Source organism: Oryzias latipes, chromosome 3, assembly GCF_002234675.1.
Source record: "Oryzias latipes chromosome 3, ASM223467v1".
Taxonomy (NCBI): domain Eukaryota; kingdom Metazoa; phylum Chordata; class Actinopteri; order Beloniformes; family Adrianichthyidae; genus Oryzias; species Oryzias latipes.
Window position 1 is genome coordinate 11,889,642 of NC_019861.2, and position 16,707 is coordinate 11,906,348.

General features: G+C 36.2%; 1 protein-coding gene across 3 annotated transcripts in view; it reads left to right on the plus strand.

Annotated features, from left to right (window-relative positions):
• Positions 1-16,707, plus strand: part of glce (glucuronic acid epimerase) — a 76,433-nt gene that overhangs the window by 11,501 nt on the left and 48,225 nt on the right. Inside the window, exons 3-4 of one of the 3 annotated variants that reach the window (XM_020712232.2) lie at positions 7,185-7,319; positions 8,649-8,700. Coding sequence is in view for 1 of the 3 variants with exons in the window: in XM_011488017.3 (XP_011486319.1) it covers positions 8,649-8,700 (52 nt within the window). In the remaining 2 variants the exon portion in view is untranslated. Of the gene's footprint in view, positions 1-7,184; positions 8,701-16,707 lie in introns of all 3 variants that reach the window. The other 2 variants (XM_020712226.2, XM_011488017.3) reach the window with 2 other exon arrangements.

The window sequence follows — 16,707 nt, forward strand, 5'->3', positions numbered from 1 at the left end:
TGATTAAAATATAATGCGATGCCAGTAAAATAGACATAACACTGTTTCAAAAATCTTCAGGGCATGAATTGATCAAATATCAAAATTTAAAAATATGTGCAAAGTATGTTTCATTAGGAAATCATGAATCAATTTTTGAAGCAAGTGACATAATAAATTTTAAAAATCAATCATTTTAACCATTTTTATAAATTGGCTAAGCTTTTTTTTTAGTTATTATGTCATGCTGTGAAATAAAAAAGGGTTCATATTCTGTTGATTGTCCAATGTTGGTATTCGTCTTCTGCTGATTAACAGCCGTTCTTCTGGGTTTAAACAGAGTTTATAGTTCTCTTTGCTGTTATGTCTGCAGACATTAGATGAAGGTCTGTATCCTTCTTTGCCTGTTATCAACGGCACTGAAAGTTAAGGTCAAGTTGTCTGCAGGTCAGAACTGTCTGATGAAAACTGATCCCAATATTTCACTGATCCCAATATTTGACTCTTTGATTTATTACTGCATTTGACGTCTGTGATCAAACACCAAACAAAAACTTTGCTTCAGGTATGAATTATTATATTTTTAATTCAGTTTTTGAGATTTGAAGCTAATGCAGATATACAAAAAAATAATTAAATACTATTGAAAACTGGTGACAAAGAAAATATTTTTATTTACTCCTATTTCAAAATAAATCAGATTTTACACTATTAATACTAACAGTATTGATTGTGTTATGAAGGATGTTTTTTTATTTACTAGTAGTTGGGTGGATTTATAAAAATCAAACAAAATTATTTTCATTAAAGCTCTTTCTGTAAAAACAAATCCATAAAAAATGATAGTAAAAGGCGACATGCACCTTCGGTAATGTCACATTGTATTGAAATGTAATTATGATTATTCAAATCTTGTTTAATATTTTGTCTTCATTATTTCATTCTTAATTTATTTTGTTAATTTGATGACAGTTAAACTGTTGTATTGTGTGTTGTCTGTACTTTAGTATTGGTAATAGAGAAGCTAAAAGTTAGAATAGTAAATAAAATAGGACTTTTTTCTACATACAGAATGGAAAATGAGGCTGTTTTGCCCAGCATAGCAAGAAATCTGACATACCACAATGTACTTTAGTAGTAGTAGATAGGCTAAAGATCAGTATAGTAAATAAAGTAGAACATAATAAAGGACAAAGGAGAAATAAAGTCATACAGTACCACAATAGTTAGCAAGACAATGCACAATGTACTTTAATATTTGCAAACAGAGACGCTAAAATGTAGACAATTAGATCAATTAGAATAAAATAAAGCACCATGGAAATAGAAAAAATAAGATAAAATAGTAATGAAATAAAAAATTGTGTACATCATAGTTTCTCTCCGGGTACTCCGGCTTCCTACGCAAATTCTATAGATTTTAGAAAAAGTAACGCTGCCAGACAGGCACTTTGCCAGTCCCAAGCCTGGATAAAGGAGGAGGGTTAACTTTATAACTGTATAGGAAAAACTGTAGTCAACGGAATACCAATCATTGGTTTTTCTCTACGAGTTGAGGCTGCTTTATTCACAGTTTTTTTCCTTCAGCACATTGCTTCTCTGTCATACAACATCCATGTACCAGTGCCAAAAAAAAAAAAAAAACTGTCACCTGCCTCAAAGAATATTGCCCTGTAACTTTGATGCGGTACTTTGAGAGGATCCACAAACACATTGTAATAAATAGGATAAATATATTATATAATGTTGGATAAATGTGTTACTCTGAGTAACTCTGAGTAACACATTTATCCAAAAGAATTTAAGTTAGATCAATATATTGAGTTGGATAGACATAAAAAATGAAGTTGAATAAACTTAATTCAATTACGTGTTACCAATTGAAGTGATTCTTTTAAGTTGGATCAACTTTTTCTGTTTAGAATGAAAAAGGCTGCAAGAGCACAAGCATTTTAGATCTGACATGATGACTCAACAAATAATAATAATGATAGTGAAACAGTTGATTTTTTTCATGCATTATTCTATCCTAGATCCTCATTTAAACACAATTTCTCCAAAAATGTGTTATGTAAAGTCATTAAAATATATTACATATTTACACAACTCTCACAACTGTAAGTAATATTTCTTGTACATTTCATTCTTTTAGGATGATGTTGGTAAAGTGGCTCTAACTATGAACAAACATAAGTAACAACAAAAAACAATGAGAAAGCTGCCGGTTCAAAACAGTATCTTCCTTTCCATAACAAAGTGTTTCACAAGTCTGAATGTTCTCATTAGGAGCACATGCTGTCACTGTTACACTATCCAAACCATTTCATCTTTTGGTTTTAACGACCAATCTTTCTGTCAGTTTTTGAACCTCTTGAGTCTTTCTTAATGAGGATGATGCATCAGATTGCCAATGTTCAGTGGCAAGGCAGCTTTATTAGTCTAGCACCTTTTGTACACAGAGATAATTCAAAGTACTTCCCAGAGTTGAGTTTGGTATTTAATGCTACCCTTACAGGCACAGTTCTAAATATAAAAATGTATGCAGAACACCAAATGGGTTAGAGAAAAAACTCCCCTTAAAGACCATTTTCTCCTAAACAAAACACGATGAATACTCGATTCTGATTGGCTGCAGTTTGTGGATTAAAAAGTGATAATGCACGCCTAAAAAAGAAGTTCCGGTCACATAGCTTAAATTTTCTGTATCACTGCGCTGGCTTCTTTAAAACAAACTTTTTCTTCATCATCTGAACAAAAACAAGCAGTAAAAGGTGAACTTTCTCTGAACTGATGCCTTATTTAACCCATCGTGACGATCAGCATATATATCGCTTTCCTTTGCCGCTGCAGTCCAGGTTGGTGCCGACTAAGCAGCAACACAAAGCGTCACCATGACAATGCGCCACACAACGTATAAAATATTCTGCTTTTTATGAAAACAGCGATCTAAACTGAAAAAATTAACAAGAATAAAGTACTAAAAACTGATTGAATATTTATTTCTTTTGTAAGTGACCATGGTATCAGCGGGATAATGGCCGACAAAGTGTGCATTATCAGAAATTAACGTACTTCATGGAAGCAACCGTCCTCTTCGTGTCGGACGGTTCAGGCTTCCACGGTCAGCCATTATCCTCTACATAAGGGGTTCTGGATTATACAGCGCACAGTAATTTTTTTGAAATAAAATTAACTCTTAATGTGCGGAAAATACAGTTTTTATTCTGCAGGTTTTACTCAGAAAAGAACTTAAAAGTAATACAGAAGTCTTTTAACACAACAATGTAGAAACAGAAATATTGTAGGTAAGGGATCAATTTTAAATAACCAAGGAAAGTAATTTACAATGAATGGGTTTGATCCTCCCATCCCTGCCTTCTTTGAACTGGAGCTGCCTTCTTTATCAGACTGTTTAAAGGATGAATTCAAAAGTCTGGGAATAATGAAGCCCCTTCACATGTAAAGTCCAGGAAAACAGCAGTCTGCTGGAGTTGAGCGACATGGCCTGATATCTGCTGACATGGCTTACATGTGAGGCCTGCAGCTGCGGATGCCAGGCTGTGTAAAGTGAGCTTAGTGAGGCGTGTAATGACATCGATGTTTCTTGATTTAATGGATCACTTGCCTTTTTAAGAGCCTTGGCAGTTCACGGTTGTGGTGCTGGTGGAGAGCAGAGTACGTGGTGTGTGGCTTGTAGAGAGAGCAAGTGGTGCCTTTAACCTTATAAAGAGCGACTTAGGTCATATCTGCCTGCTGTAAAAGAATTAGCTCCTTGTAGTGGCTGCAGAATTAAACTGCCCTGCATGTGGGTGGAACAATGGAAGCTGGAACAAAAAGAGCACTCTGGACTGACAGAGTCAGCGAGCTTTCATTATTCATGTTAATTGATTCTGGCAGTTTGGAGACAGTACCTTGTAATGCAACACCAGCAGGAAAGAACGATGATAAACTCATAAGAGTGGTCCAGCATGCATACTGAGCAGGCTGCTTGCTTTGTTAGCGAGTCACAGACACGGGAGGGGAGGGGGGGTAATGTTGCTATTAGCACTTAAAAAGTACTTTTCAAATGGAAATCCGAGTTGTTTCGGTGTTTCATATAAAAAATGAACATTTATCCGAGTAACCAGTTTTATTCTAATCCTGCGCTGCACGAGCAGGATTTGTGTGGTGCATATGCTCATTTCGGTGAAAAAGAGGTCACATGTATCTTGATGACGGCACTGCATGCAGCGCGGTGCTGTTATTAAAATTTAATGAGCCTTCTCCTTACTGCTCTGCGAAGGCGGTCGCATGTTGCCATGCACTCTCTCTACCCTTCAGTAGCTTCTTCTTTCTCTCAGTTTCCATCAAGTAGATTTCCACTGGTGCACAATTTAAATAAGATCCCCATGAAAAATCCATGAATTTGGCTCCTATAAAAAGACTGAACACTCACAAACCTTTGGAAAAGGTAAATGTCCTTCCTTTGCTGTGGATTTTCTATAAGAAATGGGCACTCTAAAATATTCTTTAAACATTTGTGCCACTAAAGCAGGTCTGCAAAATACAGCTATGCGTATTCACAGAAGTGTAATAAGAGCTCAGTGTATAGCAGAGGACAAGGGTCTGCAACTGTTTATGCTAAAAGAGCCCTTTGGCTGCATGGTGGCGCAGTGGTTAGCGCTCTTGCCTCACAGCAAGAAGGTTCAAGTCCCGGCTGGGGAACATGAAAAACATGAAAACATCAACATGAAAAACACAACATCAATGGGGGACCTTTCTGTGTGGAGTTTGCATGTTCTCCCCGTGCATGCGTGGGTTTTCTCCAGGATCTCCGGCTTCCTCCTACTGTCCAAAAACATGCTTCATAGGTTGATTGGCAACTCTAAATTGTCCATAGGTGTGAGAGTGAATGGATGTGTGAATGAGGATATTCTACCCTGCGACAGACTGGCGACCAGTCCAGGGCATCCCTTGCCTTCGCCCAAGTGGCCGGGATAGGCTCCGGCAACCTCATGACCCCAAAAGGGAATAAACGGTAAAGAAGATGAATGAGCCCTTTGGTCCAGTTTCTAACTGATCAAAATGCAACTAAAGCCACAAAATTCCACCAATACAATTCACTGTTCAGGAAAATACACTATTTGTGTTTTTGTGGCCATTAAGTCATTCATTTATAAAATGTAGCTTATAAATAGCATTAAATCATTATCATTATAATATATCAATATCAATATAATTATTAAATTATAGCAGTGTTATATATCTATTATATTTCAATTGAGAGCAACAAAGTTCCTTTCAAAATAAAATACATCTTGTGTTAAAAAGGATCCTGATACAGCAGATTTATTTGCAATTATACTTTAAGAAGAGAAGCAACTAGACAAAAGAATATGAGTTTAATCTTGTGATAATAATAAATTGTTATTTGGACAATAGATCAAACCTTTTTACCATCATTTTTCTTAGTTATCTGACATTTTTGGAGGAATGGTAAAGCTCTCAATTTCTCTTGATTTAGTGTAACGTCGGCAGCGGCAAAAAACAAAACATGTAATAGTTTGTATTCATGTAAGATAACCTCAGTTTAAAATCTATAAAATGACCATTTTTAACCAATAAAACATTATTTATTCAAATTGCTGGGATTTTCTTGAAAGCCAAAGATCCACAGTGGAGGGATAAAAGAGCTACATGTGGCTCCGGAGCCTCAGGTTGCAGACCCCTGGTGTAGAATTACAAACAATTATAGACTAATTTCATACATTTTTGACCACATAGACAGAAAAGGTCTTAACGACTTCCAATACACATCAAACTTTCGACTAAAGTGAAGTGAATAGCTTTAAAAAAGAAAAAATAGAGGTTAACAGCTGGTAAAATAGAGCAATGAGATGGATGACATTTTTGCAATCTTGGACTTTTTAGCTGTTTTCTAATATTTTTTTCTGTTATTAAATATTCAGAATATGTTGATGCTCACACTTCTAAAAAACAGAACTGCAGCTCTATGAGTTTATATTTTTGCATCAGTGCTGTTTAGGATTCTTTTTTGGTCTGCAGATTTGCAAAAATACTTCTTCAGTTTTGTTCTTTTCATGCTCCTTTTCTCTCTTTTGAAAATATTTTCTTTTCTTTAATGAGCCACATTTCCTTCGTTATTTTTATAATTTGAACATTCAAGCAGAAGGAGAGGCTTATCTCGAGGAGCAAAGTTTTAGTCTGTACTGTTACACATTTCCAGCTTTTGCTATTTAACCCCTTCATGCCATTTGTCACTAATTTGCAGCGTACCATTAAATGTAGGACACTTTCATTTAGAGTTGCCTTGAATGGAAAAAACAGAAGAAATATTTTTAACATAATTTCAAATAAAGACAGACATGAAGGGGTCAATTCTCTACTTGAGCTGTAAGCTTTTGACAGAAAAAACAAACAAACATTAGTTTCACAGAATAATTAAGCAGGACTTACAGCATTGCAGCCATAGCTGCACTGACTTTGTTACCAGAGTGGTGAGATCCAGTTCAGAGAGAGGTGACAAAGCTGTGGGTTTCATAGAAGGACGTTGACAAAACCAGAATCATGCTCTGCTATCATTTTGAGTTTATTTGGAGATCTGTAAAACTAAATTTCATGAAATCTGACAAACGGGTGGAGGCCAGGAATAAAAAAAGAATTAGAGAATAAGATAAAATATGGATGTAAAAATCAGATGACACATTCTCAAACATAGACATTTTTTAGTGAGGCTCAATCAGTGTGTCAGCATGTATTTTCTTCATGGAGATTTATTCCTAGAGTCTTAGTATTAACCATAATTAAAGTTAGTCATAGCGTAGGGATTCCTTTCTACTACAAAAAGTAAAGAATTAAAGTTCAGTACTCTGCTACAGTAACAAGCAAATTTCATCTGTTACAGCATTTGATTAGAGTCATTCCATCTACCCAGCAGGCTGAAATATACCATTTATCACTGAACATTCAGCCACTGCCAAGTCCTGACGTCATGTGACTAGCTCAGCTGTTGCTAGGCTACACTAAATAAACATTTAAGTGTCTTTATGGTGTTTCAGGGGATTTCTTTCACACGTCTTTATCTGCTGCTCTATTATGAGGTGGCCAAGTACAAAACAGGAAAAATGTATTAATTCATCATTTGTTCCAAGGGCTTGTGATGTGGGCATTTCATTTGTCTACCTTCTTCTTCTCGCCTCCACCAGCATATCCACTTAACTGTGCTAAACCAAGACCTGAGGAACTGTGAAGACGTGAAGAGGAAACTCAAAACGGATTTGACCTGTTGAGTGGGATATGTTCTGTGAGCCTCAAGGAAGCTGCATACCATCTTTTTCTGAGTATAAGTTTTTTTTTCTTCCCATAATTTGGCTGAAGGTGCGACTTAAACTTTGAAAAAAATTATGTGATCGCTATCTTAACAACCAATAGAGGGAACTGTAGGTTTTTAGTATCCGCAATTGCTACTGACAGAAGCACAGAAGATTGATTTTCTTTAAAAAAATGACCAAATCTTTCCCAAAAATATGACTTAAATATGATTTTTTTCTTCATAATAATACGTTTTTTGGCATCTGCGGCTTATTGTTAAAAAAGTATGGAAAATTACTTAGGCTATGTCCGAATTCCCACTCTACTACCTAACTACTAAAAAACTATATAGTGCGGGACTATCTGGTGCCCAGGATTTTAAAAGCAATTCAGAGACCAGGCTTACTCGATTTCACGAAGTGAAAATCTCATTGATATCAGCGGTTTGCGACGACCAAGATAAAAATTTCATCAATTTATTAAAAATATATTTAAATGCAATTTTTGCAAATTCTTTCTTTGAAAAATTGTTCAAACGCAATGTATTGTGGTCTATATTTGTTAATCTATTGAGCATTGATGCACATTGGTTTTTGGCAGAGACTTCTGGGAAATTTCTGGTGCAGTCAATTTTGGCATTGTGGATTCAGATGGCACTAAAAAATGGCAAACACACTATATAGTGTGTAGTAAAGGAATTCGGACATAGCCAATGTCTGAATGAGACAAACTACAAACTATGGTCCCCATAAAAGTACATCCTTGTTATTTAACTCCATGTCATGCTGAATGTCCAGATGTGAAGGAATCAGTAAAGGAGACATAGTCATAAAAACTGTTAAGATAAGAGGGAAATGGTAGTTTGGAGACAGTACCTTGCAATGCAACCCCAGCAGGAAAGGACGATGATAAACGCATAAGTGGTCCAGCATGAATACTGAGAACAACGTACACAACATACAGGAACAGATTAAAACTGACAAGAGTCAAATGCTGTGTGGTGAGGGATACTAAATGCTTTAATGTAAAGTCGAAAGTTTTAAGGATATTTCTGTGGGAAGTTTGCCTCCTGTTGAGTCTCATATTAGGCCCCATCCAAAAACTCAAGAGAACCTCATCTTCCCCTAATGCTCATCTGTCTCCAACTGTAAAGAGAGACTTAAGAAATGGATCAGCAAAATGACAGATGCTGCCAGTCTCAGTGTCCCCAAGGCATGTAGCTCAGCAATGGAGGTTTCCACAGCCTACTTTGGTTTTAGCCGGAGGCTGAAGAATATGCTGAGAATACGCTAAAAAGCTTCGGCGACAAACTGGCTTTTTTGGAGTATTAAATATCATTCTTCTTCTTTTATTGACAGTCGAGCGGTTTCCATGTCATAACAAGTCTAGAAATCCCGGAAGAGAGTTCAGGTAAGATTTATGGTTTTGTACCAGTTTTTTTTTTGTACAAATTTCCTGCATAATTTTTGTTAAATGTAGCTCTGTGCAACTTTGGTACTACTCTGCATTGACAACAGCAAACAGGAATTGGTGGTATGGATTCTGGATATGGTATGGACATGGAGGTGACATGGCCAACTAAGACTGGTGACATATGAAGAGAGACTTGGGTAAAATTGTTGACACTCCTAACAAGAACAAAATCCACTATGGTACCCTAATTAAGTGAAACTGTCAAAGGTGACAGTATTTAAAATTCATAAGTTTACTGAAAATTGTTTAATATTGATTGATGATCAATCGTCTGACATCAGGCAACTTCAAAACTGTCCTGTTTTGCTTTAGCTCTGTTTTGGATTATTTTGTTGTAAGACTCCCGACTTGCGACTGAGACCAAACCTGCTGTCAGTTGCAAAAAATGACCGACCCCCTCCATGTTTCACAGTACTGTCAGTCCTCTTTTCTTTTTTTTCTTTTTTTTATCTCTATGAAGATAGAGCTGCTGTTGCCAAAGTGCTTTATTCACACATATCAAAATGACATCCTCCCAGAATTTTTAATGCTTTTTCAATAAAAATTCTGGAAAATTCCAGTCTTTCTCTTTTATGATTTGCTTTTAACAGTGGTGCACCATCATCTATTTTCAACCTTATGTCACAAATAAGATGCACCGAACTATAAGGCGCAATAAGGGAGACAAAAAAGTCAGAGATAAGTCTGTCAGTCAGATTTGATTAACTGTGTTTATAGTAATTCTAGCTAACTTAGCTACTTTAGCATATTTACAATAAAACCCAACCTTTTGCCTCACTGCAAATCCTAACTAGGACCCTTCTGATTGGAGTTTGCATGTTCCCTCAGTGCAGTTCAATAACATGCTTCATGGGTTACTTGTTAGTTAGTGTGTATGGATGGGTGAGTTTGGCCCTGCAACAGACTGGCAACTCTTCCAGAGTGTACCCTGCCTTTGTCCAACAGTAGCCAGGTTAGGCTCTAGCTGCCCCGTGACCCCAAAAGGGATACACTGGGTTGAGAAAATGGATGGATGGTTTTTCTGTTACTGTCGTGTCCATGGAGGTTGTCTGCAGTCCTTTGGACTTTAACTTTCTGAGTATGTGCAGCTGTGAACACAGGAACATTAAGGTTTCTTTGCGATGACTGTATAGTCTTTACCTTTAGCACAATTGTTTATGATTTTCTATTTAACCTCTTCGGAGAAATCTCTCCATCTCTGTCTGTGGTTCATACACACCAGCTCACCAAACAGCACAGTTGTTTGAATACTCCTTTGATTATGACTAGAGGACACACCTTTGGTGAAATTATTGTCAGACTTTTTAAATGCCACCATTAGTTTTATCCAGGCTTGTTTTTTTTCAATAGCTCAGTGACCTAGTGGAACAACGTCCAACCGAAGACAGATTATGACTTTGAATTCACATTCACATCATACCAAAGATTCTAAAAATAGAGCCAGTGTATCCCTGCTTGACACTTAGCATTTAAATTTGGATTTGAAAGTTAAACTCTGAAATGCTTCCAAGCACAGCTGTGACAGGAGCTCACAGCTCCCCCAGATGGTAAGGTCAAATACCAAAGAACTCATTTTACACACTGAGTCTGTGATGATGCTTAATAATTATTTTACCAACTCTTTTGTCAGTTTTAAGTTCTTTCAGTCTCCATTGTGGGAATTTGTTTGTTAACAGTGTGGAACAATAAAGTTTCATGTGCATATTATGTGTACTTTTGGAATGGTAAGATCCACAGCTCATTGTAATATTTGTTTATGTGTTAAAATTGGGATGTTAGTTATTTAAAACTGTTGTTTGCTTCAACTCTTGCTTTAAGGGGCTTCACTCCAATTATACAAATGTCATGAAATTTCTGTTCCACTTTCAGACACCATTAGGGAAGTGGACTGAGTGACCCCTCCTCCCTGGCGTTCCAAACAGGAACTATGTGCCGGCTCCAAAAATCCAAAATCCCATAGACTTCAATTAAGAAATAAACAGCTATTACTCAGTTATTTAACAGAATAACATTCTTGCTTTGCTACATTTTTTTTACATGTTCTTGATGATCCCATTTTTTAAATTACATTTTTTTACTGTAGTGTAAGTTATTCAAGTCATAAACTCACTTATCAGATGCCTCAATAAAGGTGTGTGTTGAACCTTTGATTGACAGATTCCCTTAAGCCTGCTTTTAAGTTGTAGGGGTGTGGACTTCCTGATTGGCGAGAATGGTTGCCATAGTAATGTGGACTCAGACTGTCTTGGACCAATCACTGCCTACTGATGAAGTCTGGCTCCAACATGGTGTTGTGAAAAATGGCGACTGAATTGACATCATTTCGTTGGAGGAAAAAATGAAGCATTTTCCATGCATGACATCATACACACGTTCCATATACTTCTCATACACAGTCAATGCACCCGCCTGAAGTTAGGATGAAATGCTTATGTCCAATTGAGCATGTATACCACACACACACATGTTCATCAGATTTCACGTAAAATCTGAATTAACATAAAAATTTGGGATAAAAGCTGTCTTTGACCCAGGTTGTGTCTTCTGATGGACCTCATAAAGACAGATCACATGCAGGGTGAGAGGATCCTACAGTATGCTATGGGTCACACACTCAGTGAAAATCTAGAGAATTATCACAAGTGGTGTCTGAATTATTTGACCTGATGTTTTCTATTCAATGATACATTTCAGTTTGTGGATTTTCAAAGAGTTCAATGCTGATTCACATGTTAGAAGAGTTGCTTCAAACATGTGTTCACAATACTAACAGCCAAACCAGTGACACAGTTTTCCATTTCACAAGAGATGCACATGAGGTCACGTCAAAAAGCCCAGAACACTTCCTGACAAGAAGTACAAGAAGTTTAACTTCAACTGTAAATCTCACCCCTGATGTTTGTAAGTTTAGTCACTGCCTATTCAGTTTATCCCCAATGGTAATGTGTGGAGTTCAAAAGTGGTGTTTTTATTTTAAAGGTCCTATATCATGCAAAATCAAATTTTTGATCTTTTAAGTGTATTATAATGTTCATTCCTCACAAAACAACCCCAAAGTGGGATTTTGATCCATTCATGCATTTCTGAGCATTCCTCTAAAAACCTGCGCTCTGAGCACCAGCCCCTCCCGATACACATTGTGACATCACAAAGTGAGAACAGCCCCTTCCAGGAAGAGTCTGCACTGCCAGCACCACACCCAGCTTAACACACACACCCACTGCAGAGCTAGCTGTGTTTGGCAAAAACTCTTTCCTTTTATTTGCACAATATGCACATCCATCTTTGCAAAAGTTTGGATGTTTGTTTTATGGGCAAAACCCAGACACGCTGCTGGGGCCGACTCTAGGATGACGTTAGGAACGGGCCGCACCCACAGTCTACAGGAAAATTAACTGTGAAAATAACTCATATTTCATAAAAAATCCTTCTTTGGTGCGCCAATGTGTCATCATAAATATGGATATAGTTAACTATAAAAGGCTTAAGAAAAACACAGAATAGGCCCTTTAAAAATGAAAGTAACTTGGCACGCAGTTGAGTCTTCTCTGACAAAGAAAATACCTCTTGGAGCAAAAGGTCAGGGAACAAGTCTGGACTAATAAAAAATAGAGCTCAACAAGCTAAAGATTTGAACTCCACAGAGATTTGCAGGTTTACTGAATGTGCCACTGAAAAAAAGGAACATGGGGAGAGCAGGGAGCTCTTTATTTTGACCTTTGTCAGAAAACTCTAGTTCACATCCCCTCACACCCCCAGCAATATTAGAGATACAGTTCTGATCCAGTTCAGGAGAGGAAAATGAAGACGTACATGGGTCTAGTTGTACAAGTGGATGCATTAGAGTGGAGGGGAGCCAGGAGTTTGTGGCTTGCTGTGTTACCTTCAACATCACAGTTTAAGCTTTCCCCAACAGTTTTAAACATTTTGAACCTGGCAATTTTTGCGTCTGCTCTTGACTTACAACGACTTAAATAAAGAAATACTCAGAAATGCAATTTAAATCTTAGTTTTCTTTATGTATGTTCTCCATCATCATAAAAATGCCATAAAAACATGCTAAAAACACCAAAAACACTGTTTTCATTGGAGTGGGACTTCAATCACCAAGCTTTTTGAGCATAAAACTGATCCTGATTCATCCTAATAGACAAAAATTAGTCAAAACCTACATGAGTAAAGTTTTGAACTAAACCCAAAACTATGAACATATGGAAGTAGATGCAGGTGTATAGTACTACGGCAGAGTATTGGGTCCTCCAAAAAAAAAGAATAAAGTTATATACAAGAATAAAGTTTAAATTTTAAAAACCACGATTTTTTAAAAGCCTGAAATCCACTCCTTGTGGGTCAAGGATCTCCTTCTGAAAGGGCTAATTTTCCTGCCAATTGTTTTTAATGTCCTTTTTCTCAGAATAAAACCATGTTGACTCACTAAAAGACATAGTATTTCCTTAATCATGAAACCAGTGAGGAAGTAACCGCTCATACTTAAACACATATTTGTCTTAGAAAATAAATTTTTGCCTCAGGAATTTAGGTCTTTAATTTGGAATTTTATCACAATTTTACAACTTTATTCTCATAAATCTCTGACTTTTATTTCAGAAATGTTTTTATTTTTCATTTTTAAGGTGACCTTAATGCTCGGTTGTACAGGGCACACATGTTTTAAAATATTAAAGCCAACCTACTAACTAACTTCTGCTTTTTATGGATGGCTTTGTGTTTGAGAGTCGAGACCAACAGGATTTATGAGATTGACTACTAACACTTACCCACTGATGACCTTAACGGAGAACTCAAGTAGATTTTTGTTTTGTTTTGTTTCAAATCACAACTATGTTTATTTCTACAAACGCTGTGTCCCTAAAAGAATACATCAGACGTCTCGCCACTGCAGCTCTGGGAGATGCATTGCTCTCTCAGATAAATGTGAGAAGTTCTAGCTTAGTCAGTGATTCCAAGAGAAAAAGCTGAGCTTTCTTTTGGCTTTCTGCAGGTGCTGCTATCTTTCGCACTTCCATAAGCTCTTAAAAAGATGAACAGCTCTATGTTCAACAGAAGCTGCAAAGCTATGAATAGCTAACATTGAAAGACTGCAAGTTTTCTGACCAAAGCCAGTAATGACTCCACATCTAAATTAGCTTGTGTAATGAGCGGACCATGTAATGGATTGTTGCTGCCTTTGCTTTGACAAATGATTTGTGGCTTTAATATTTTGTATGTCTCAGTGAGAAATTCTGTCTGTTTCAGGTAAAAAGAACATCTTGCAGGGAGGAGGAATGGTGGAAATGTGTTTTTTTGGGGGGGTAAAAAAAGGAACTCACCTCTGTTCTGTCTTAAGAGTCTCCTCAATGTGCTACTTAAAGTAAATGAAATACAGCTGAAAGTCACAGTACATGAATCTTTTATGACCCTGGAACAGCAGATAAAGATGGAGACAAAAGAGGCTGTACTCACAGAGCACTCTGCCCGGACGCTCCGATCAATCAAAGTTCGGTAAGACAGACTCTGCTCTGCATGGAATTTTAAATGACAGTGACTCAGTGTTTTAGACAGAGGAATGATGCAAAAAATATGCTTACAGAAGTGAGATGGATATACTCACTTCTTTATCCCTCTATGTCACATTGCAAGTGTGCAATGATTTTTAATGCTCTTTTTAATAGATTTAATGAATAAAATCATTGAATCTTAACAGAAGTGAAGAAATGTTGAACAAATTAATAATATAACCTTTTAGTTGATCGCTGTAGAGTAATAGATTTTGATGAAAGTAAAAACACGGGTCACTTAGTCAACCTTGTGATTTTATTGATATCCTGGAGCAGCAAAAAGGTCCTTGTTAATTACTGTCTATAACCCACATTTGTATTTAGCGACCTTTCACAGCATCACCGGTGTTGGGATGTCCTGTTGATTTCTTGTGTGCCATGAATCAAGTTTCTGTTTATTAAAGCATCTTGTGGAAACTTACAATCTTACATTTGGGTACTTGGTGTTTGCAGTCACAATTTGATTGACATAAGAGCATGTGTAAATATTAAAAAAACACTTGAATTTTATTTTGTTGGGAACAGTAAAAACCCTGAACAGGTTTGATTGAAAGTCAGTTTAATTTCTCAGACAAACCCATTTTTTGGCAGTAACTCCCTCTTCTAATCTCACTTTTTTTCCTTCAAGCGGTAAATCTGTTTTAGTGCATAACTTAACACAGAATGACTCAGTTCCATGTTAATTTAGGCAACTGCACCCAATCCTGCATCATTTTTTTTCATTGTACAGTGTGTGAAGATTAGGATTAGACTATTTCCTTGTTTCCCTTCACATTTGATAGCAGCAAAACTTCACAGTGGAGGATCCCAAATGCAATTTAGCATTCTTACTCACAAACTGTTGTCATTCACAACTATTTCTACCATTTTGTGTATTTTATTATCAGCTTTTGAAGCATAGAAAGCAAAAAATTCACTCCTGTCTAAATAAGAAATCTGGTGTCTAAATGAAATAATTGTGAAATTTTAAAGTTTATTTTGAACGTTTCCATTTATTGTGAGACTTGTATTTTTACATTTCTTGGCCATGGAATTCAAATCTGACACAAACACTACCTGAGCTGTTTTTTTTTTCTCTAAAAAGAAACTGAAAAACACACTAAGCATACAAATAACCTTCAAATGAATGGTGGGAATTGGAGCTCCTTATCTCAGTCAGTCAGTTTGTCATTTCTTCAAAGGCTCAGAGAGACTCAGAGATGGTCCACGGCGCCAGCTTTCTGGCTTAATCGCAGACAGGTTGACAATTACTCCAGATATTTAAGCACTTTTTCATCCCTACCATGTTTATTTTGTCCTTGTCTGGGGTGGCTTATAATTTTAAACACATTTTTGCATGGGATTTCTGCTCATCAAAATTCTTTTTAAATATCAAGAAACAAACAAATAAATAGAAATGGGAAAAAAACACTGTAAATGGTGAAAAAAAGTGTACATCTAAACTATGCTGACCTTAAATTGATCAACATTTAAAAACTGTCAAAAGCTATTAAACCAATTTATTTCTTCCTGGAAAACTTGATTACCTAAATGAATTGTAATTTACAAGTAAATAGCGATATCAGGTTACCACATGCTGAAAAACTTACAGATGAGAAACGATAAAGAAAATATTTATTTGACAAAATAAAGTAAAATATAGTCATTATTCATTCATTTCATGCAGTTTTGGACATAAAAAAAGTTTAATATTGATCTTTAGGATTGAACGGAAAGACATCGACGCAATCTTTTTATAAATGTGATAACAAAATTATTAAAACTAGGAAATAATTACATTTTTAAGTGCTTTCATACGGACAAAAATGAGCAAAATATACAAAGAGACCTTTTTCAAATGATGAAAAAAAATTTCTGTCATCTTTTGGATGAAAAAAAATCCATACCAAGGTAAATGATGACAGGCTTAACTAGTTTTGAAAAAAAAAAAAAATTCCCACTCTCAACAACTTACTGCCGCACATTGGCACATACTTGACAAATATTTGTTTGCTTTGTTTTTGTGTTGGTTCTCAGTATTAGACACAAATCTACTAGTCAGTAACTCCTACACATTTCATGATATGTAATAATAATTAAGTATTTAGTGAGATTGGCACATCTAAACCCAAATTTCTGATGTAATATATTTGCATTAGTACAATTGGTACCAAAATTACAATAAAAATAGATCCAAGTAGGGCTGCACGATATGAGGAAAACTGGCGATATGCGATATTAGTGATTAATATTGCGATAACGATAACATTTGCGGTAAATAAACAAATAGCAAAACAACCAAAACATCATACCTTTTTCATTGCAACAATTTCAAAATTATTCTCCAAATGACCCTCGTCGACATAGGAGGCAAACATCTAGCATAAAAGGGCTCCATCTGATTGGT